The following is a 16094-nucleotide window of genomic DNA, read 5'->3' on the forward strand; positions in this document are numbered from 1 at the left end:
GTGCAACCGCTGCCCCTGCTTGAATCAGCATCCCCTAGTTATCACCCCAGCACCTCCCAGTGACCAAGCCATCGTATCCTTCCTGCCATGTCAGATGCTTGATAGCCAGGATGCCAGACAGGAATGGGCTCCAGGAAGGCCTTTAAAGGTCCTAAGGGTTGGGGCAGGTCTGGAATCAGGCTGGGCCAGGCGGACATCTCTCCTCCTTGTTCCATGTATAGATCAGGAAGGACACAAGAGGTGTGTTGCTGCCAAGGTAAAAGAGTTTCCTGGGCACTGACTCCAGGCAAATGGCGTCTGGTTCTGCTGTGCTCTCCTGTAATGAACAGGTCACGTCCAAGGTGCAGGCTCTTGGCACACCTTCCAGAGACGCTCCAGCTTCTGTCACGTGTTAATGGAGCCCATTCCTGTGTGCCATCCCTGGTATCAATATCTGACGTGGCAGGAAGGAAAGATGGCTTGGGCAAAGGGAGGGGCTTGGTGACACCTGTGGGATGCTGATTCAGGGATGGGCAGTGGCCACACATCACTGCTGTCAGCATCAGCAGGGAGTATCCACTGTGCAGATTGGGCTGGCTGGAGCTGAGCAATGCTGGGGCTGCTATAAAAGCCCTGCCTGGGCCAGACTGGGCCATACACTCACCTGGCCACCTTCTCCTCCTAGAGGACAAGGGTAAGTGTGCGAGTGCCTCTGCCCGCGGCCCTCTGCTCCAGCATTGGCTCCTGTGGCTTGCATGCTGCCTTGGCTGCTGTCCTGCCACGACCGCCCTCTTTTGCAGAGCACACTCGCATCGCTCTCCAAGATGTCCTGCTATGACCTGTGCACCCCAAAAACCAGCGTGGCTGTGCCCCAGCCCATCGCTGAGAGCTGCAACGAGCTGTGCGCCCGCCAGTGTCCCGACTCGTCTGCCTTGATCCAGCCGCCCCCCGTGGTGGTCACCTTCCCCGGCCCCATCCTCACCTCCTTCCCCCAGCAAGCCGTGGTGGGCTCCTCTGGAGCACCGGCCTTTGGCGGCTCCCTGGGGCTGGGCGGCCTCTACGGCGCCGGCGCCACCCAGGCCTCGGGTGGCCTCTGCACCTTTGGCAGAGCCTGCGCTGCTCCCGCCTACAGCCCTTGCGCCCTGCCCCGCTACAGCAAGAAGCTCTGGGACACCTGCGGGCCCTGCTAGAGCCACCACAGCCCAGCCCAAACCCCTGCAGCCGCCTCAGCCCTGCATGGAGAAGTTGAACTGTGCACAATCTGCCCTGGCCTCCTGTAGCCCGTGATACCTAACCTGTCTTTGGCTTGCTCCCCTTCCCTCTCCCCTCCTCTTCTGCCCTTCTTGGTACAATAAAGTTTTCCTGCATCCAATTCCTATCTCTTTTTTGCATGACCATCCCAGGCATGGGTAGTTGCAAGAGTGGGAGAGGAAATAGTGATGCAGGGAGGGCCTGAGGAAATGGAAAATTGAAAGGGAAACAGAAAATAGAGCAGAGAATAGGAGAGTGAACATTAATGTGGAGATGTAAATGAAATCAGAATGTTAATTGAATCAAAAGATAGAGAATATTTGGAAGGGGTTGGGGGAGTAGAAGGACAATGAAGAAAAGCAGAAGTAAAAACTAATGAGATTGAGGATAAGAAATAGGAGGACAAGAACGTTCAATTATTACGTTGAGATGGACTCACCTGCTATCAACAACAGCCCTTTAACTGGGATCACCAACAGTCCTTTTGTAGCAACCTCTATATTCCGTCTTTATAAACTTTATTCTTTGTAACTCTTTTTCCTTCTTCCATTGACCTCTTTCAGACAACTCTGGCTTCATTTTTTATAGGCAGCTTCACACAGTGCTGATTCTTTCTCTTACAGCAGCTCCACATACCACTGACTCCTTCTTTCACTCTCCATGACGGCCCAAACTCAAGCTGGAACTTTCCTGGCTGCCTAACCCTGACTGTCCCTCACACATCATCTTCTCACCGTATCTGGCCCTTACAAGACTGCACATCCCTTACCTTGTCGCACCACAGCCAGCAGATTCCTTCTCTTACTCCAGCAGACTCTCATTCTCATGCTCCAAATGCAAGTGCCTGTACCTAGCGGCCAGCTAACCCACTCCTTCATATCCGCCAAACTGATTGGCCACACACAGGTGTTTTCACTCCTCAGCAATCAGTACAGTTGCAGTCATTGGAAAGGCCTCCCTCCTGCATTATCCTTTTAGCCTAGCTCCCCACACGAGAAGAAGAAGGACAAGATGAAGGGGAAGAAAGTGATGAAGAAGGAGAAGATGAGAAACAAAGAGAATGAGATCTATAAAGAAGGAAGACAAAGACAGAGAAAGGGAAAAGGAAGGACTTGATGACAATGAAATTTGTCAATGCACATGGCATAGAAAGGGAGAAGCCTCTTTCTCATTTCTGTCCCTGGTCCTTTAGCAGAGCCACGGTGGCACAGAGGGCCTGGAGCTGTAGCAGCCTTTGCCCCTGGAGAGCTCCCAGCCCCGGGGCCACACCTGTTGCTAGCACTACTGCACACGTGCAAGAGCTCCTGGTCTCATGGTCTACAATCAGTGAGATCCGGCTGTTCTCAGACAGAGTGCTTGGAGCTCCTTCCCCTTCTCCATCTCAGCCTCATTCCCAGAGCTCTCCTTCATATCCTTCCACCTGTGCATTAATTCCATTTTTCTCTCCAGTTTAACCAACTCTTTCCACTTTCCTCTTCCTTTTACCGTTCCCTTCCACTTCATTTTCAGTACTCCCAGTATCAGCTTTTGCCCCCCACTCTTGCATCTCCCCCATCTCCGGGGCTGAAAGGACGTTAGAAAAGGAGGCAAAGAGACAGGAAGTGGATGCAGGAAATCTTTATTGTACCAAGCAGGACAGGAGAGGAGGGAAGAGGGACAGTGGGCAGAACCCAGGCAGGCCGGGTGTCATGGGCTGCAGAAGGCCAGGGCAGCTTGTGCAGAGCTCAATTTCTCCATGCTGGGCTGAGGCGGCTGCAAGGAATGGGACTGGGCTGTGGTGGCTCTAGCAGGGCCCGCAGGTGTCCCAGAGCTTCTTGCTGTAGCGGGGCAGGGCGCAAGGGCTGTAGGCGGGAGCAGCGCAGGCTCTGCCAAAGGTGCAGAGGCCACCCGAGGCCTGGGTGGCGCCGGCGCCGTAGAGGCCGCCCAGCCCCAGGGAGCCGCCAAAGGCCGGTGCTCCAGAGGAGCCCACCACGGCTTGCTGGGGGAAGGAGGTGAGGATGGGGCCGGGGAAGGTGACCACCACGGGGGGCGGCTGGATCAAGGCAGACGAGTCGGGACACTGGCGGGCGCACAGCTCGTTGCAGCTCTCAGCGATGGGCTGGGGCACAGCGACGCTGGTTTTTGGGGTGCACACATCGTAGCAGGACATCTTGGAGAGGGATGTGAGGGTGCTCTGCAAGAGATGGTAGCCATGGCAGGAGAGCAGCAGAGACAGCACCCAAGCTACAGGGGCTGTGACTGGAGCCGGCTGTCACAGGCAGAAGCGCTCATCCACTTACCCTTTTTCCTCAGGAGGAGAAGATGGCCAGGTGAGTGTTTGGCCCAGTCTGGCCCAGGCAGCGCTTTTATAGAAGCCCCAGCATTGCTCAGCTCCAGCCAGGCCAATTTGCAGAGAAGACACTCCCTGCAGTTGGTGCTTCTGCTACTGACACCACTGATGTGCAACCGCTGCCCCTGCTTGAATCAGCATCCCCTAGTTATCACCCCAGCACCTCCCAGTGACCAAGCCATCGTATCCTTCCTGCCACGTCAGATGCTTGATAGCCAGTATGCCAGACAGGAATGGGCTCCAGGAAGGCCTTTAAAGGTCCTAAGGGTTGGGGCAGGTCTGGAATCAGGCTGGGCCAGGTGGACATCTCTCCTCCTTGTTCCATGTATAGATCAGGAAGGACACAAGAGGTGTGTTGCTGCCAAGGTAAAAGAGTTTCCTGGGCACTGACTCCAGGCAAATGGCGTCTGGTTCTGCTGTGCTCTCCTGTAATGAACAGGTCACGTCCAAGGTGCAGGCTCTTGGCACACCTTCCAGAGACGCTCCAGCTTCTGTCACGTGTTAATGGAGCCCATTCCTGTGTGCCATCCCTGGTATCAATATCTGACGTGGCAGGAAGGAAAGATGGCTTGGGCAAAGGGAGGGGCTTGGTGACACCTGTGGGATGCTGATTCAGGGATGGGCAGTGGCCACACATCACTGCTGTCAGCATCAGCAGGGAGTATCCACTGTGCAGATTGGGCTGGCTGGAGCTGAGCAATGCTGGGGCTGCTATAAAAGCCCTGCCTGGGCCAGACTGGGCCATACACTCACCTGGCCACCTTCTCCTCCTAGAGGACAAGGGTAAGTGTGCGAGTGCCTCTGCCCGCGGCCCTCTGCTCCAGCATTGGCTCCTGTGGCTTGCATGCTGCCTTGGCTGCTGTCCTGCCACGACCGCCCTCTTTTGCAGAGCACACTCGCATCGCTCTCCAAGATGTCCTGCTATGACCTGTGCACCCCAAAAACCAGCGTGGCTGTGCCCCAGCCCATCGCTGAGAGCTGCAACGAGCTGTGCGCCCGCCAGTGTCCCGACTCGTCTGCCTTGATCCAGCCGCCCCCCGTGGTGGTCACCTTCCCCGGCCCCATCCTCACCTCCTTCCCCCAGCAAGCCGTGGTGGGCTCCTCTGGAGCACCGGCCTTTGGCGGCTCCCTGGGGCTGGGCGGCCTCTACGGCGCCGGTGCCACCCAGGCCTCGGGTGGCCTCTGCACCTTTGGCAGAGCCTGCGCTGCTCCCGCCTACAGCCCTTGCGCCCTGCCCCGCTACAGCAAGAATCTCTGGGACACCTGCAGGCCCTGCTAGAGCCACCACAGCCCAGCCCAAACCCCTGCAGCCACCTCAGACCCGCATGCAGAAGTTGAACTGTGCACAATCTGCCCTGGCCTCCTGTAACCCGTGATACCCAAGCCTGTCTTAGGCTTGCCCCCTGTCCCTATCCCCTCCTTAACTGTATTTCTTGGCACAATAATTTTTTCCTGCATCCAATCCATGTCTCGTTGCCTCTTTTTCCCAAGTCATGTGGGCCCCAGTGACAGTGCACCTGTAGGAGCGGGTGATGGTATTGTGATGTAGGGCTTGCTGGGGTCAAGGCAAAATTGAAGGGGAAAGGGAAAATAAAGCAGAAGAGCGAATTGGAGAGTGGTGGTTTATGTGGCAATGTAAATGGAATCATAATGTTAGTTGTATCAAAGTGTAGTGAATGTTTGGAAGGGGTTGGGTGAGAAGGAGGAGAATGAGAAGGAAAAGGAGAACAATAGTGAGAAGTAAAAGGAGTATGAAGAGGAGCAGAAGGAAAAAGACTAAGGAGAATGAGGAAAAGGACAAAAAGAAGCATGAGAATGGTGCGATTGTTATGTTGAGACTGTGTCCTGCAGTGACTTTCTCATGTTGAATTGTTTGCCAATTTTTCTGTTTAGCCCAGAAATAAGTTTTGTACCTTTAAGGCTGGCTTTGAGAATGAAGGGGGTAGGGAAGGAGAAGCGGTGGAATGTCTGAGGCGGTTGTTTTCAAAAACATGGAGATAGGGGTTCCATCGCTTCGTCTGCTGGACGGTTGCCGTGTGTGGACAGCCAGAGACAGCTGCCCTTTGCTTTTAGTTAGTTTTTCGTTGACTGAAGCAGAGAAGTTCCCCAGAAAGTCTTTTTCTTTTTTTTCCCTGGAATTATTTGAATCTGCTAAAGACTGGGGGGATGCACCGGGAGTTTCCACCTGTGGCCCGGTGGCACCTTGCCTGGGCAGCGGCATTTTCCAGCGCTGGAGAAAATGATAACAGACTGAGGCGAGCTATCAGCCACAGGCAAGAGACTTTCTGTATTTGTCGTCTCTTCAGAGCAGTAAGAGGTTTTGTTTTTTGGTATTGGTTTTTTGTGCTGGGCAGTGCTTTGCCTGTTGAATAAATAGGTTTTTTCCACTTCTCTCTGAGGAAATTTCTTCCTGCAATGGTTGTGGGAGGGGCCACTTGGCTTTGCTACCTGGGTGGGGCCCTTTGGAGGTTTTCTCCCAAATTTGCCCTAAACCAGGACACATACATATTTTGCCACTCAACGTGGGGCTTGAGAAAGTGGAAAAAACCTGTACTGATTGCATTTTGGGTTGTATTTGCAGTAATTTCACTATTACAAGCCGCACCTGATTATAAGCCCCACCTCCAGGTGTCAGCAACGTTTAGGTCTTTGTCCTTGTATAAGCCGCACCTGGTTATAAGCTGCACTTTCCTGTGCAACAAAGTAACAAATTAGTAACAATCGCGCCATCCTGTGTTTTACTGGCAGTTGCTCAATTTGCAAACATGTTTCACGGATCAGGGTAGCCTTTAAATGCAGCCTAAAAACTAAAATATCACAGAGAAGAATCACTCACTTTTATTAAACCTGGTGGCTCCGCTCTCGCCTGGGTGAGGGGAGGGTGCAGCCCATGGGCGCGAGGGCAGCGGGGCTGGGAGGCTGGGGACCTGCTGACCCAGGTTGTCAGAGGTGGTGGAGGCCGCAGGCGGGAAAGTTTCTGGCGAGCGGCAGAGCCCCACCGAGCGCCACGCCGACCCGCCCCGGTGCCGTGGTAGCCCCGGTGCCGGGTGGGCTGGTGCCCTGCCCCGGGCACTGCACGGGAGCAGGCAGCAGTGTGGAGCCTGTGCCTGCCGGTGTTGGGGTGCTGTGAGCCCGGTAGAGCCACTCAGAGGGGCCCTGCAGGGGGAGGTGCAGTCGCCCGGCTGCTGCCCCGCTGCCGGGAACCGGGGAAGCGGCCTCGTTACCCCCCCTTCCCGGGGCCAGAGAAGCGGTCTCGCTGCCCCTCCTCTCCCCGGGGCTGGGGAAGTGGTCTCGCTGCCCCCTAGGGCTGGGGAAGCGGCCCCGCTGCCCCCCCTCCCTGGGGCCGGGGAAGCGCCTCATTGTCCATATACAAGCTTCTCTGGATTGCAAGCCGCACTTCTGTGTTCGGACCAAAGTTTTAGTCAAAATGGTGTGGCTTATAATCATGAAATTACTGTACTCTGTATCAGGACAAAGCCGTCAGTAGCCATGTTACTTGAATTCATAATGTCTCTTGGGGTAGAGGCCTTCATGTGTCTCTGTTCCCTAGGCTTTTTTTTGAGGTTGTAATACCTTTATGGTCCCTAGGTTTATTTTCTAATCCAGAAGTAGCTCCAGTAGTGTCACTAACACAAAGTTTTTACAGTAGGGGGACATGAATTGGAATAGCTATTGTGCTGGGTTTGGTGATAATTATTTATAGAACATTTATAAAGGTATTGGAATCTGTTCCAGGTAGATATGGTTCATGGTTATGGTTATGCATGCCGTTTGTTGGAGGAGGAGGACATGATGAGGCTTTTCAGCCTTTCCTTCTTCTTTGAGTCTGTTACATCACTTTTGGAATATGTTCAGTTTCCCCTGAATGTCAAGGATACCACCTTCCTAGTATTTCATCTGGTAGGCTTCCTCTATACAGTCTTCAGCTTCTCTAGAAGTAGGGCTTGAGATTTCTGGAGGGTCTGATGAGACCCCTGACCCAGGAGCAGACCAAGGTATGGAAAATCCTGAGTGGTGTGGAGAATGGGAGGATATGGGCCAAATCCTGAAGGAATTTTTTGACCCTGTAGTCTGGGACTTTCCATGTGACCAAATTCAGAACCCAGATGAGGTAGGGAAATACTCGAAAGAGAAGTGCCATGATGACTCGAAGGAGAAAAAAATCATTGCAGTAACCTGGGCCCTGACATATGTTTATCACACGCTGCTAGATACTGTAGGGCAGCAGATAGAGGCAGGGAGATAAATCAGCAGCTACCCCAGTCACTCAGGCTGCAGCAAACATCCCAGCTACTCGGCTTGTAGCTAAACCAGACGGTGAGCCAACATCAGCAGCAAAACAGACAGTGAGCCTAAGCTACTGGCAGTTGTTGCAGAAAGGAAGCACACCAGCAAAACCGATCGGCCAGTGGACAGTGATGATCCAGGGGAAGGTCCCTCAAATTGAGCTCCTGACACAAAATCAGAAATCAAAGCAACTGACACAAGATCGGAAGTCCTTTCCCCTGAAAGGGCCATTGAGTTCTTATTCCTGAAAGACATTCATGGCCTAAGAAAGGATTACACCAAACAATCTGATGAACCTATGATTAGTTGGCTAGCTCATCTTTGGGATGCTGCAGGCGAGGCTACAATTCTGGGTGGTACTGAAGTGAGGCATTTGGGATCTCTGCCACATGATCCAGTTATCAACCAAGGAATAATGAGGGGGGTTAACGCTCACAGTCTGTGGGAACAGGTCCTGGGAAGTGCGGCACAAAGATATCTGCGTGCAGACGATCTCTACATGCAGCAAACCCAGTGGAAGACCATAGAACAAAGGATTCAAGGCTTGAGAGAAATGGCAGTGGCAGAGATTGTCTTCTCAGATGACCTAACAACTAAGAATCCAGACTTGGTACCATGTACATGTGGCGAAAACTTGTATGACTTGGGCCACAAGAATACGCTTCTGCTTTAGCAATAATGAAGCGGGATGACAGAGAGGAGACTGTGCTTGATATGGTGAAGAAGCTCCAAGCATATGCAGATGCTGTGCATGGCCCAACACCTGCCAGAATCACAGCTGTGGAAACACATCTGCAGAAATTAGAAGATAAGGTAGAGGAGAACCACAAGAAACTCAAGGAGGAGATTAATGATGACCTTCTCCAAATCTTGGCTGTACAGATTAAAAGTTCTGGCCCCAAATGTAGACATTCCCTGGATGGGGAGAGAAGACCCTTCTCATGAGCTGAGCTGTGGTCTTTCCTGCATGATTCTGGAGAAAACATGACAAAGTGGGATAGAAAATCTACTGTTGCTCTGGTAAAACGGGTGCTTGAATTGCAAGACAGTGAGACACAGAGATGAAATTCCACCAAAAAGGAAGCAGCTCCAGTAGCCCGTAGTCAAACTACCAGGTATGGTGATGATGATGATATGTCCAATCCCCTTGAAGGAACCTGCAAGACATATGCCCAGAGAAAGAAGAACAACCAGGACTAGAGGGCCCTGCCTCTAGCCAGGTAGTGGGGAAAACCGTATTGTTTGGACTGTGTGGATTCGTTGGCCTGGCACATCTGAACCACAAAAATATGAGGCCTTGGTTGACACTGGTTCACAGTGCACACAAATCCCATCAAGACATGTGGGGACAAAATCTATTTCTATTGCTGGTGTGACAGGAGGATCACAAGATTTTACTTTGGTGGAAGCTGAGGTGAGCCTGATTGGAAATGAATGGAAGAAACATCCTATTGTGACTGGCCCAGAGGCCCCACACATTTTGGGCATAGACTTCCTCTGAAAATGGGTATTTCAAAGAAACAAAGGGACTCAGGTGGGCTTTTGGAATAGCTGCTGTAGAGGCAGAGGGCATTAAGTGATTGAACACCTTGCCTGGATTGTCAGAGAACCCATCTGTAGTAGGACTCCTGAAGGTGAAAGAGCAACAAGTGCCAATTGCCACCTTGACAGTTCACCGCTGGCAGTGCCGGATGAATCGAGATGCTGTGATCCCCATCCACAAGGTGATCCATGAGCTGGAGAGCCAAGGGGTGGTCAGCAAAACCCACTCACCCTTCAACAGCCCCATCTGGCCTGTGCACAAATCTGAAGGAGAATGGAGACTGACTGTGGACTATCATGCACTGAATGAAGTGACTCCACCGCTGAGCCCTGCCATTCTGGAACTCCAGTATGAGCTGGAGTCCAAGGCAGCAGTGGTACGCTACCATTGACGTTGCCAACACATTTTTCTCCATTCCTCTGTCAGCAGAGTGCAGGCCTCCGTTTGCTTTCACCTGAGGGGCATGCAGTACACCTGGAACCAACTGCCTCAGGGGTGGAAATACAGTCCTACCATCTGCCATGGACTGATCCAGACTACACTAGAAAAGGGTGAGGCTCCAGAACATCTGCAGTACATTGATGATATCAATGTGTGGGGGAGCACAGCAGCAGAAGTGTTTGAGAAAGGAGAGAAAATCATCCAGATTCTCCTGGAAGCTGGTTTCACCATCAAGAGGAGCAAAGTTAAGGGACCAGCTTGTCAGATCCAGTTCCTGCGTATAAAGTGGCAAGATGGATGGCGTCAGATTCCTACCAACGTCATCAACAAGATTATAGCAATGTCTCCACTGACCAATAAGAAGAAAACACAAGCTTTCTTAGGTGCCATAGGCTTTTGGAGAATGCATATTCCTCAGTACAGTCAGATCGTGAGCCCTCTTTACCAGGTTACCCACAAGAAGAACGATTTCCACTGGGGCCCTGAACAGCAACAAGCCTTTGCCCAGATCAAACAGGAGATCCCTCATGCGGTAGCCCTTGGCCCAGTCAGGACGGGACCAGAGGTGAAGAACATGCTCTACTCTGCAGCCAGGAACTATCCTGGACTATCCTGGAGCCTTTGGCAGAAGGTGCCTCATGAGACTCGAGGCTGACCACTAGGATTTTGGAGTTGGAGCTACCGAGGGTCTGAAGCCAACTATACCCCGACAGAGAAAGAAGTTTTAGCAGCCTATGAAGGAGTCCAAGCCACTTTGGAGGTGATTGGTATGGAAGCACAACTCCTCCTGGCAGCCTGGCTACCAGTGCTGGGCTGGATGTTCAAAGCAAAGATTCCCTCCAGCCACCATGCCACTAATGCCACATGGAACAAGTAGATTGCTCTTATTATGCAGTGTGCCCGTACTGGTAAACTGAATCGCCCTGGGGTTTTGGACGTAATTACAAATTGGTCCGAAGGTGAAAATTTTGGTTTCACACCTGAAGAAGAACAAAAACAAGTGAGATGTGCTGAAGAAGCTCCACCATATAACCAACTGCCAGAGGATGAAACATGCTATGCTCTTTTCACTGATGGTTCTTGCTCCACTGTGGGTATAAACTGGAAGTGGAAAGCAGCTGTATGGAGCCCCACATGGCAGGTTGCAGAGGCCACAGAAGGAGAAGGTGGATCAAGCCAACTCACGTAACTCGAAGCCATTCAACTGGCCCTGGACATTGCCGAAAGAGAGAAGTGGCCAAAATTCTCTACACTGATTCATGGAAGGTAGCCAATGCTCTGTGGGGATGGCTGGAGAGGTGGAAAGAGGCTAATTGGCAGCATAGAGGAAAAACCAACTTGGGCTGCTGAAAAGTGGAAAGATACCACTACCAGGGTAGGGAGACTACCTGTAAAAGTCCACCATGTAGATGCCCATGTCCCCAAGTGTAGAGCTAATGAGAAGGACCAAAACAATAAGCAGGTAGATCAGGCCTCAAAGATAGAGGTGTCAAAGATAGATTTAGATTGGCAACACAAGGAAGACTTGTTCCTGGCCCGATGGGCCCATGATGCCTCAGGTCATCAGGGTAGAGATGCCACGTATAAGTGGGCACGAGACTGAGGGGTGGATCTAACCATGAACAGTATTTCTCAGGTTGTCCATGACTGTGAGACGTGTGCTGCCATCAAACAGGCCAAGCGGGTGAAGCCCCTCTGGTATGGTGGACGTTGGTCCAAATATAAGGCCTGGCAGATTGACTACATCACACTGCCTCAAACCCGCCAAGGCAAGCGCTACGTGCTGACCATGGTGGAAGCCACCACCGGATGGTTGGAGACCTACACTGTGCCCCACGCCACTGTCCAAAACACCATCCTAGGCCTGGAAGAGCAAGTCCTTTGGAGGCATGGTATCCTTGAGAGAACTGAGTCAGACAACGGGACTCATTTCAAGAACAGCCTCATAAGCAGCTGGGCTAGGGAACGTGGCATTGAGTGGGTGTACCATATCCCCTACCATGCACCAGCTGCAGGGAAAGTGGAGAGGTACAATGGACTGTTAAAAACCACCTTGAAAGCATTGGTTGGGAGATCTTTCAAAAATTGGGAGCAGCATCTAGCAAAGGCAACCTGGTTAGTTAACACCCGAGGCTCCAGCAACCGAGCAGGCCTTGCCCAATAGGAGCCCCTGCATATAGCAGATGGAGACAAAGTCCCAGTGGTGCATGCCAGACGTTTGTTGGGGAAGACAGTTTGGATTAATTGTGCTTCAAGTACAGACAAACCCATTTGTGGTGTTTTCTTTGCTCAGGGACCAGGTTGCACATGGTGGATAATGCAGAAAGATGGGCCTAAACGATGTCGGTCTCAGAGCAATCTGATTATTGGGTGACAACCATATGCAAATGTCACTTTTTGTTGAGGGTTACTGCTATTGTCTGTACATACCTGTATAATGTATGTATTTGTATGCCTAATGTATGTGTGTTCAGAGTTAGAATATATATTACTTTTGGTAATGAGTTGACAATGTGGGGATAAGAGGTGGAATGTCCTGGTGTGATTTTGTCATGTTGAATTGTTAACCAATTTGTCTGTTCAGCCCAGAAATAAGTTTTGTACCTTTAAGGCTGGCTTTGAGAATGAAGGGGGTAGGGAAGGAGAAGCGGTGGGATGTCTGAGGCGGTTGTTTTCAAAAACATGGAGATAGGGGTTCCATCACTTTGTCTCCTGGATGGTTGCTGTGTGTGGACAGCTGGAGACAACTGTCCTTTGATTTTAGTTAGTTTTTCATTGACTGAAGCAGAGAAGTTCCCCAGGAAGTCTTTTTCCTTCTTATTCCTGGAATTATTTGAACCTGCTCAAGATGGGGAGGGGAAACACCAGGAGCATGCACCGGTGGCACACTGGGGCCTGGCCTGAGCAGTGGCATTTTCCAGCACTGGAGAAACTGATAACAGACTGAGCTGAGCTACCAGCCACAGGAAAGAGATTTTCTGAATTTATCATCTCTTCAGAGCAGTAAGAGGTTTTGTTGTTTGGTATTGTTTTTGTGCTGGGCAGTGCTTTGCCTGTTGAACAAACTGGTTTTTTCCACTTCTCTCTGAGGAAATTTCTTCCTGGAAAGGTTGTGGGAGGGGCCACTTGGGTTTACTTCCTGCAGGGGGGCTTTGGAGGTTTTCTCCCAAATTTGCTCTAAACCAGGCCAGACGGACAAACCTGGTATCAACAACGGACCTTGAACTGGCACCACCATCCTTTCATCATTTTGTAGCAACTGCTAAATTCCTTCTTCTCTTAATAAACTCCTTTCTTTCTGACTCTCACACCTTCTTTCATAGAGCTCTCTCAGGCAACTCTGACTCTTTCTCTTATAGGCAGCTTCACACAGTGCTGATTCTTTCTCTTATAACAGCCCTACATAGCACTGACTTCTTCTTTCACTCTCTATGATGGGCTAAACCCAAGCTGTCTCTTTCTTAGCTGCCTAACCCTGACTGTCCCTCACACATCATCTTCTCACCATATCTGGCCCTTACAAGACTGCACATCCCTTACCTTGTCGCACCACAGCCAGCAGACTCCTTCTCTTACTCCAGCAGACTCTCATTCTCATGCTCCAAATGCAAGTGCCTGTACCTAGCGGCCAGCTAACCCACTCCTTCATATCCGCCAAACTGATTGGCCACACACAGGTGTTTTCACTCCTCAGCAATCAGTACAGTTGCAGTCATTGGAAAGGCCTCCCTCCTGCATTATCCTTTTAGCCTAGCTCCCCACACGAGAAGAAGAAGGACAAGATGAAGGGGAAGAAAGTGATGAAGAAGGAGAAGATGAGAAACAAAGAGAATGAGATCTATAAAGAAGGAAGACAAAGACAGAGAAAGGGAAAAGGAAGGACTTGATGACAATGAAATTTGTCAATGCACATGGCATAGAAAGGGAGAAGTCACTCTCATTTCTGTCCTTGGTCCTTTAGCAGAGCCATAGTGGCACAGAGGGCCTGGAGCTGTAGCAGCCTTTGCCCCTGGACGGCTCCCAGCTCCGAAACCAAAACCCTTTCACCGCTACATCAGATGTGCAAGAGCTGCTTGTCTCATGGCCTGCTTGTCTCATGGCCTGCAAGCAATGAGATCTGTCTTTCTTCAGAAAGAGGGCTTGGAGCTTCATCTCTGTCCCTGACGCATTCCCAGAGCTCTCCTTCATATCCTCCCAATTCTCCATTAATTTCATTTTCTTTTCCATTTTAACCTACACTGTGCCCTTTCCTCTTCCTTTTTACTGTTACTTTTAACTTCTATTTTCAGTTTTCACAGAACCATATTTTCCCCACTCACACCTGAAAATCCCCCATCCACGGGGCCCACATGACATGGGAAAAAGGAGGCATAGAGACAGGAATTGGATGCAGGAAATCTTTATTGTACCAAGATGGGAAGAAGAGGAGGGGAGAGGGACAGTGGGAAGTCCCTAGGCAGGCCAGGTGTCACAGGCAGCAGAAGGCCAGGGCAGCTTGTGCAGAGCTCAACTTCTCCATGCTGGGCTGAGGCGGCTGCAGGGGTTTGAGCTGGGCTGTGGTGGCTCTAGCAGGGCCCGCATGTGTCCCAGAACTTCTTGCTGTAGTGGGGCAGGGCGCAAGGGCTGTAGGCAGGAGCAGCGCAGGCTCTGCCAAAGGTGCAGAGGCCACCTGAGGCCTGGGTGGCGCCGGCGCCGTAGAGGCCGCCCAGCCCCAGGGAGCCGCCAAAGGCCGGTGCTCCAGAGGAGCCCACCACGGCTCGCTGGGGGAAGGAGGTGAGGATGGGGCCGGGGAAGGTGACCACCACGGGGGGCGGCTGGATCAAGGCAGACGAGTCGGGACACTGGCGGGCGCACAGCTCGTTGCAGCTCTCAGCGATGGGCTGGGGCACAGCGACGCTGGTTTTTGGGGTGCACACATCGTAGCAGGACATCTTGGTGAGGGGTGCAAGAGTGCTCTGCAAGAGATGGTAGCCATGGCAGGAGAGCAGCAGATGCAGCGCACGAGCCACATGGGTAGGGGCTGAAACAGGGAGCCAGGAGCAGAAGCGTTTGCACACTTACCCTTTACCCTTAGCAGGAGAAGGTGGCCAGGCGAGTGTATGGCCCAGTCTGGCCCAGGCAGGGCTTTTATAGCAGCCCCAGCATTGCTCAGCTCCAAACAGACCAATCAGGACATTGGACACTCCCTGCTGATGCTGCTCACACCAGTGCTTTGTGCAGCTCCTGCCCTTCATTGAATCAGCATTCCCCTGGTGTCACCCAGGTACCTCCCACTGTCCAAGCCATCTTGTTCTTCCTGCCACATCAGATACTTGATAGCAAGGATTGCAGACAGGAATGGGCGCCAGGAAGGTCTTTAATGGTCCAAAGGGGAGGGACAGGTCTGGAATCAGGGTTGCTGATTCAGGGATGGGCAGTGGCCACACATCACTGCTGTCAGCAGCAGCAGGGAGTGTCCACCATGCAGATTGGCCTGACTGGAGCTGGACAATAGTGGGGCTACTATAAAAGCCCTTCATGGGCCAGACTGGGCCTTACACCCCCGTGGCCACCTTCCCCTCCCAAGTGACAAGGGTAAGTGTGTGAGCACTTCAACTCGTGGGTCCCTGATTCAGCTCCTTACCCTGTGGCTTAGGTGCTGCCTCGGCTGCTCTCCTGGAATGACTGCCCTCTCTTGCAGAACACCCTCACATTCTCCCACCAAGATGTCCTGCTATGACCTGTGCACCCCCAAAACCAGCGTGGCTGTGCCCCAGCCCATCGCTGAGAGCTGCAACGAGCTGTGCGCCCGCCAGTGCCCCGACTCGTCTGCCTTGATCCAGCCGCCCCCCATGGTGGTCACCTTCCCCGGCCCCATCCTCACCTCCTTCCCCTAGCAAGCCGTGGTGGGCTCCTCTGGAGCACCGGCCTTTGGCGGCTCCCTGGGACTGGGCGGCCTCTACGGCACCGGCGCCACCCAGGCCTCGGGTGGCCTCTGCACCTTTGGCAGAGCCTGCGCTGCTCCCGCCTACAGCCCTTGCGCCCTGCCCCGCTACAGCAAGAAGCTCTGGGACACCTGTGGGCTCTGCTAGAGCCACCACAGCCCAGCCCCATTCCTTGCAGCCACCTCAGCCCAGCATGGAGAAGTTGAGCTGTTCAAAAGCTTCCCTGGCAACTTGTAGCCTGTGACACTCAGCCTGCCTGGGGCCGGCCTACCATGCCTCTCCCATTCTTGCCTGTCCTTCTTGGTACAATAAAGATTTCCTGCATCCTATTCCTGTCTCT

At 52.3% G+C, this 16094-nt stretch overlaps 5 protein-coding genes across 5 annotated transcripts; 3 read left to right on the top strand and 2 right to left on the bottom strand.

Moving 5' to 3' along the window:
* Nucleotides 1–803: 803 nt before the first annotated feature.
* LOC117005333 (scale keratin-like) lies at nucleotides 804–1169 on the top strand. The gene has a single exon (XM_033076894.1). It carries the CDS (start codon nucleotides 804–806, stop codon nucleotides 1167–1169), a length of 366 nt encoding a protein of 121 aa, XP_032932785.1.
* Nucleotides 1170–3013: 1844 nt separating this feature from the next.
* LOC117009134 (scale keratin-like) lies at nucleotides 3014–3379 on the bottom strand. The gene has a single exon (XM_033083362.1). It carries the CDS (start codon nucleotides 3377–3379, stop codon nucleotides 3014–3016), a length of 366 nt encoding a protein of 121 aa, XP_032939253.1.
* A 1093-nt stretch (nucleotides 3380–4472) lies between these two features.
* LOC116993428 (scale keratin-like) lies at nucleotides 4473–4838 on the top strand. Its single transcript, XM_033054010.1, has one exon. It carries the CDS (start codon nucleotides 4473–4475, stop codon nucleotides 4836–4838), a length of 366 nt encoding a protein of 121 aa, XP_032909901.1.
* Nucleotides 4839–14395: 9557 nt separating this feature from the next.
* Nucleotides 14396–14761, bottom strand: LOC116993480 (scale keratin-like). The gene has a single exon (XM_033054140.1). It carries the CDS (start codon nucleotides 14759–14761, stop codon nucleotides 14396–14398), a length of 366 nt encoding a protein of 121 aa, XP_032910031.1.
* Nucleotides 14762–15347: 586 nt separating this feature from the next.
* Nucleotides 15348–15901, top strand: LOC116993528 (scale keratin-like). Its single transcript, XM_042779106.1, has 3 exons — nucleotides 15348–15404; nucleotides 15536–15664; nucleotides 15707–15901. Exons 1-3 carry the CDS (start codon nucleotides 15348–15350, stop codon nucleotides 15899–15901), a joined length of 381 nt encoding a protein of 126 aa, XP_042635040.1.
* Nucleotides 15902–16094: the final 193 nt, after the last annotated feature.

The sequence above is a fragment of the Catharus ustulatus genome, chromosome 1 (assembly GCF_009819885.2).
Source record: "Catharus ustulatus isolate bCatUst1 chromosome 1, bCatUst1.pri.v2, whole genome shotgun sequence".
Taxonomy (NCBI): domain Eukaryota; kingdom Metazoa; phylum Chordata; class Aves; order Passeriformes; family Turdidae; genus Catharus; species Catharus ustulatus.

What these genes read in the sequence shown, in the direction of transcription:
- LOC116993480 (XM_033054140.1), bottom strand. Translation starts at nt 14,761, where the DNA reads ATGTCCTGCTACGATGTGTGCACCCCAAAAACCAGCGTCGCTGTGCCC.
- LOC117005333 (XM_033076894.1), top strand. Translation starts at nt 804, where the DNA reads ATGTCCTGCTATGACCTGTGCACCCCAAAAACCAGCGTGGCTGTGCCC.
- LOC116993428 (XM_033054010.1), top strand. Translation starts at nt 4,473, where the DNA reads ATGTCCTGCTATGACCTGTGCACCCCAAAAACCAGCGTGGCTGTGCCC.
- LOC116993528 (XM_042779106.1), top strand. Translation starts at nt 15,348, where the DNA reads ATGGGCCAGACTGGGCCTTACACCCCCGTGGCCACCTTCCCCTCCCAA. An exon ending in TCCCCTCCCAAGTGACAAGG is followed by an intron (nt 15,405 to 15,535) that starts GTAAGTGTGTGA and finishes TCTCCCACCAAG; the next exon opens with ATGTCCTGCTATGACCTGTG. An exon ending in TGATCCAGCCGCCCCCCATG is followed by an intron (nt 15,665 to 15,706) that starts GTGGTCACCTTC and finishes TCCTTCCCCTAG; the next exon opens with CAAGCCGTGGTGGGCTCCTC.
- LOC117009134 (XM_033083362.1), bottom strand. Translation starts at nt 3,379, where the DNA reads ATGTCCTGCTACGATGTGTGCACCCCAAAAACCAGCGTCGCTGTGCCC.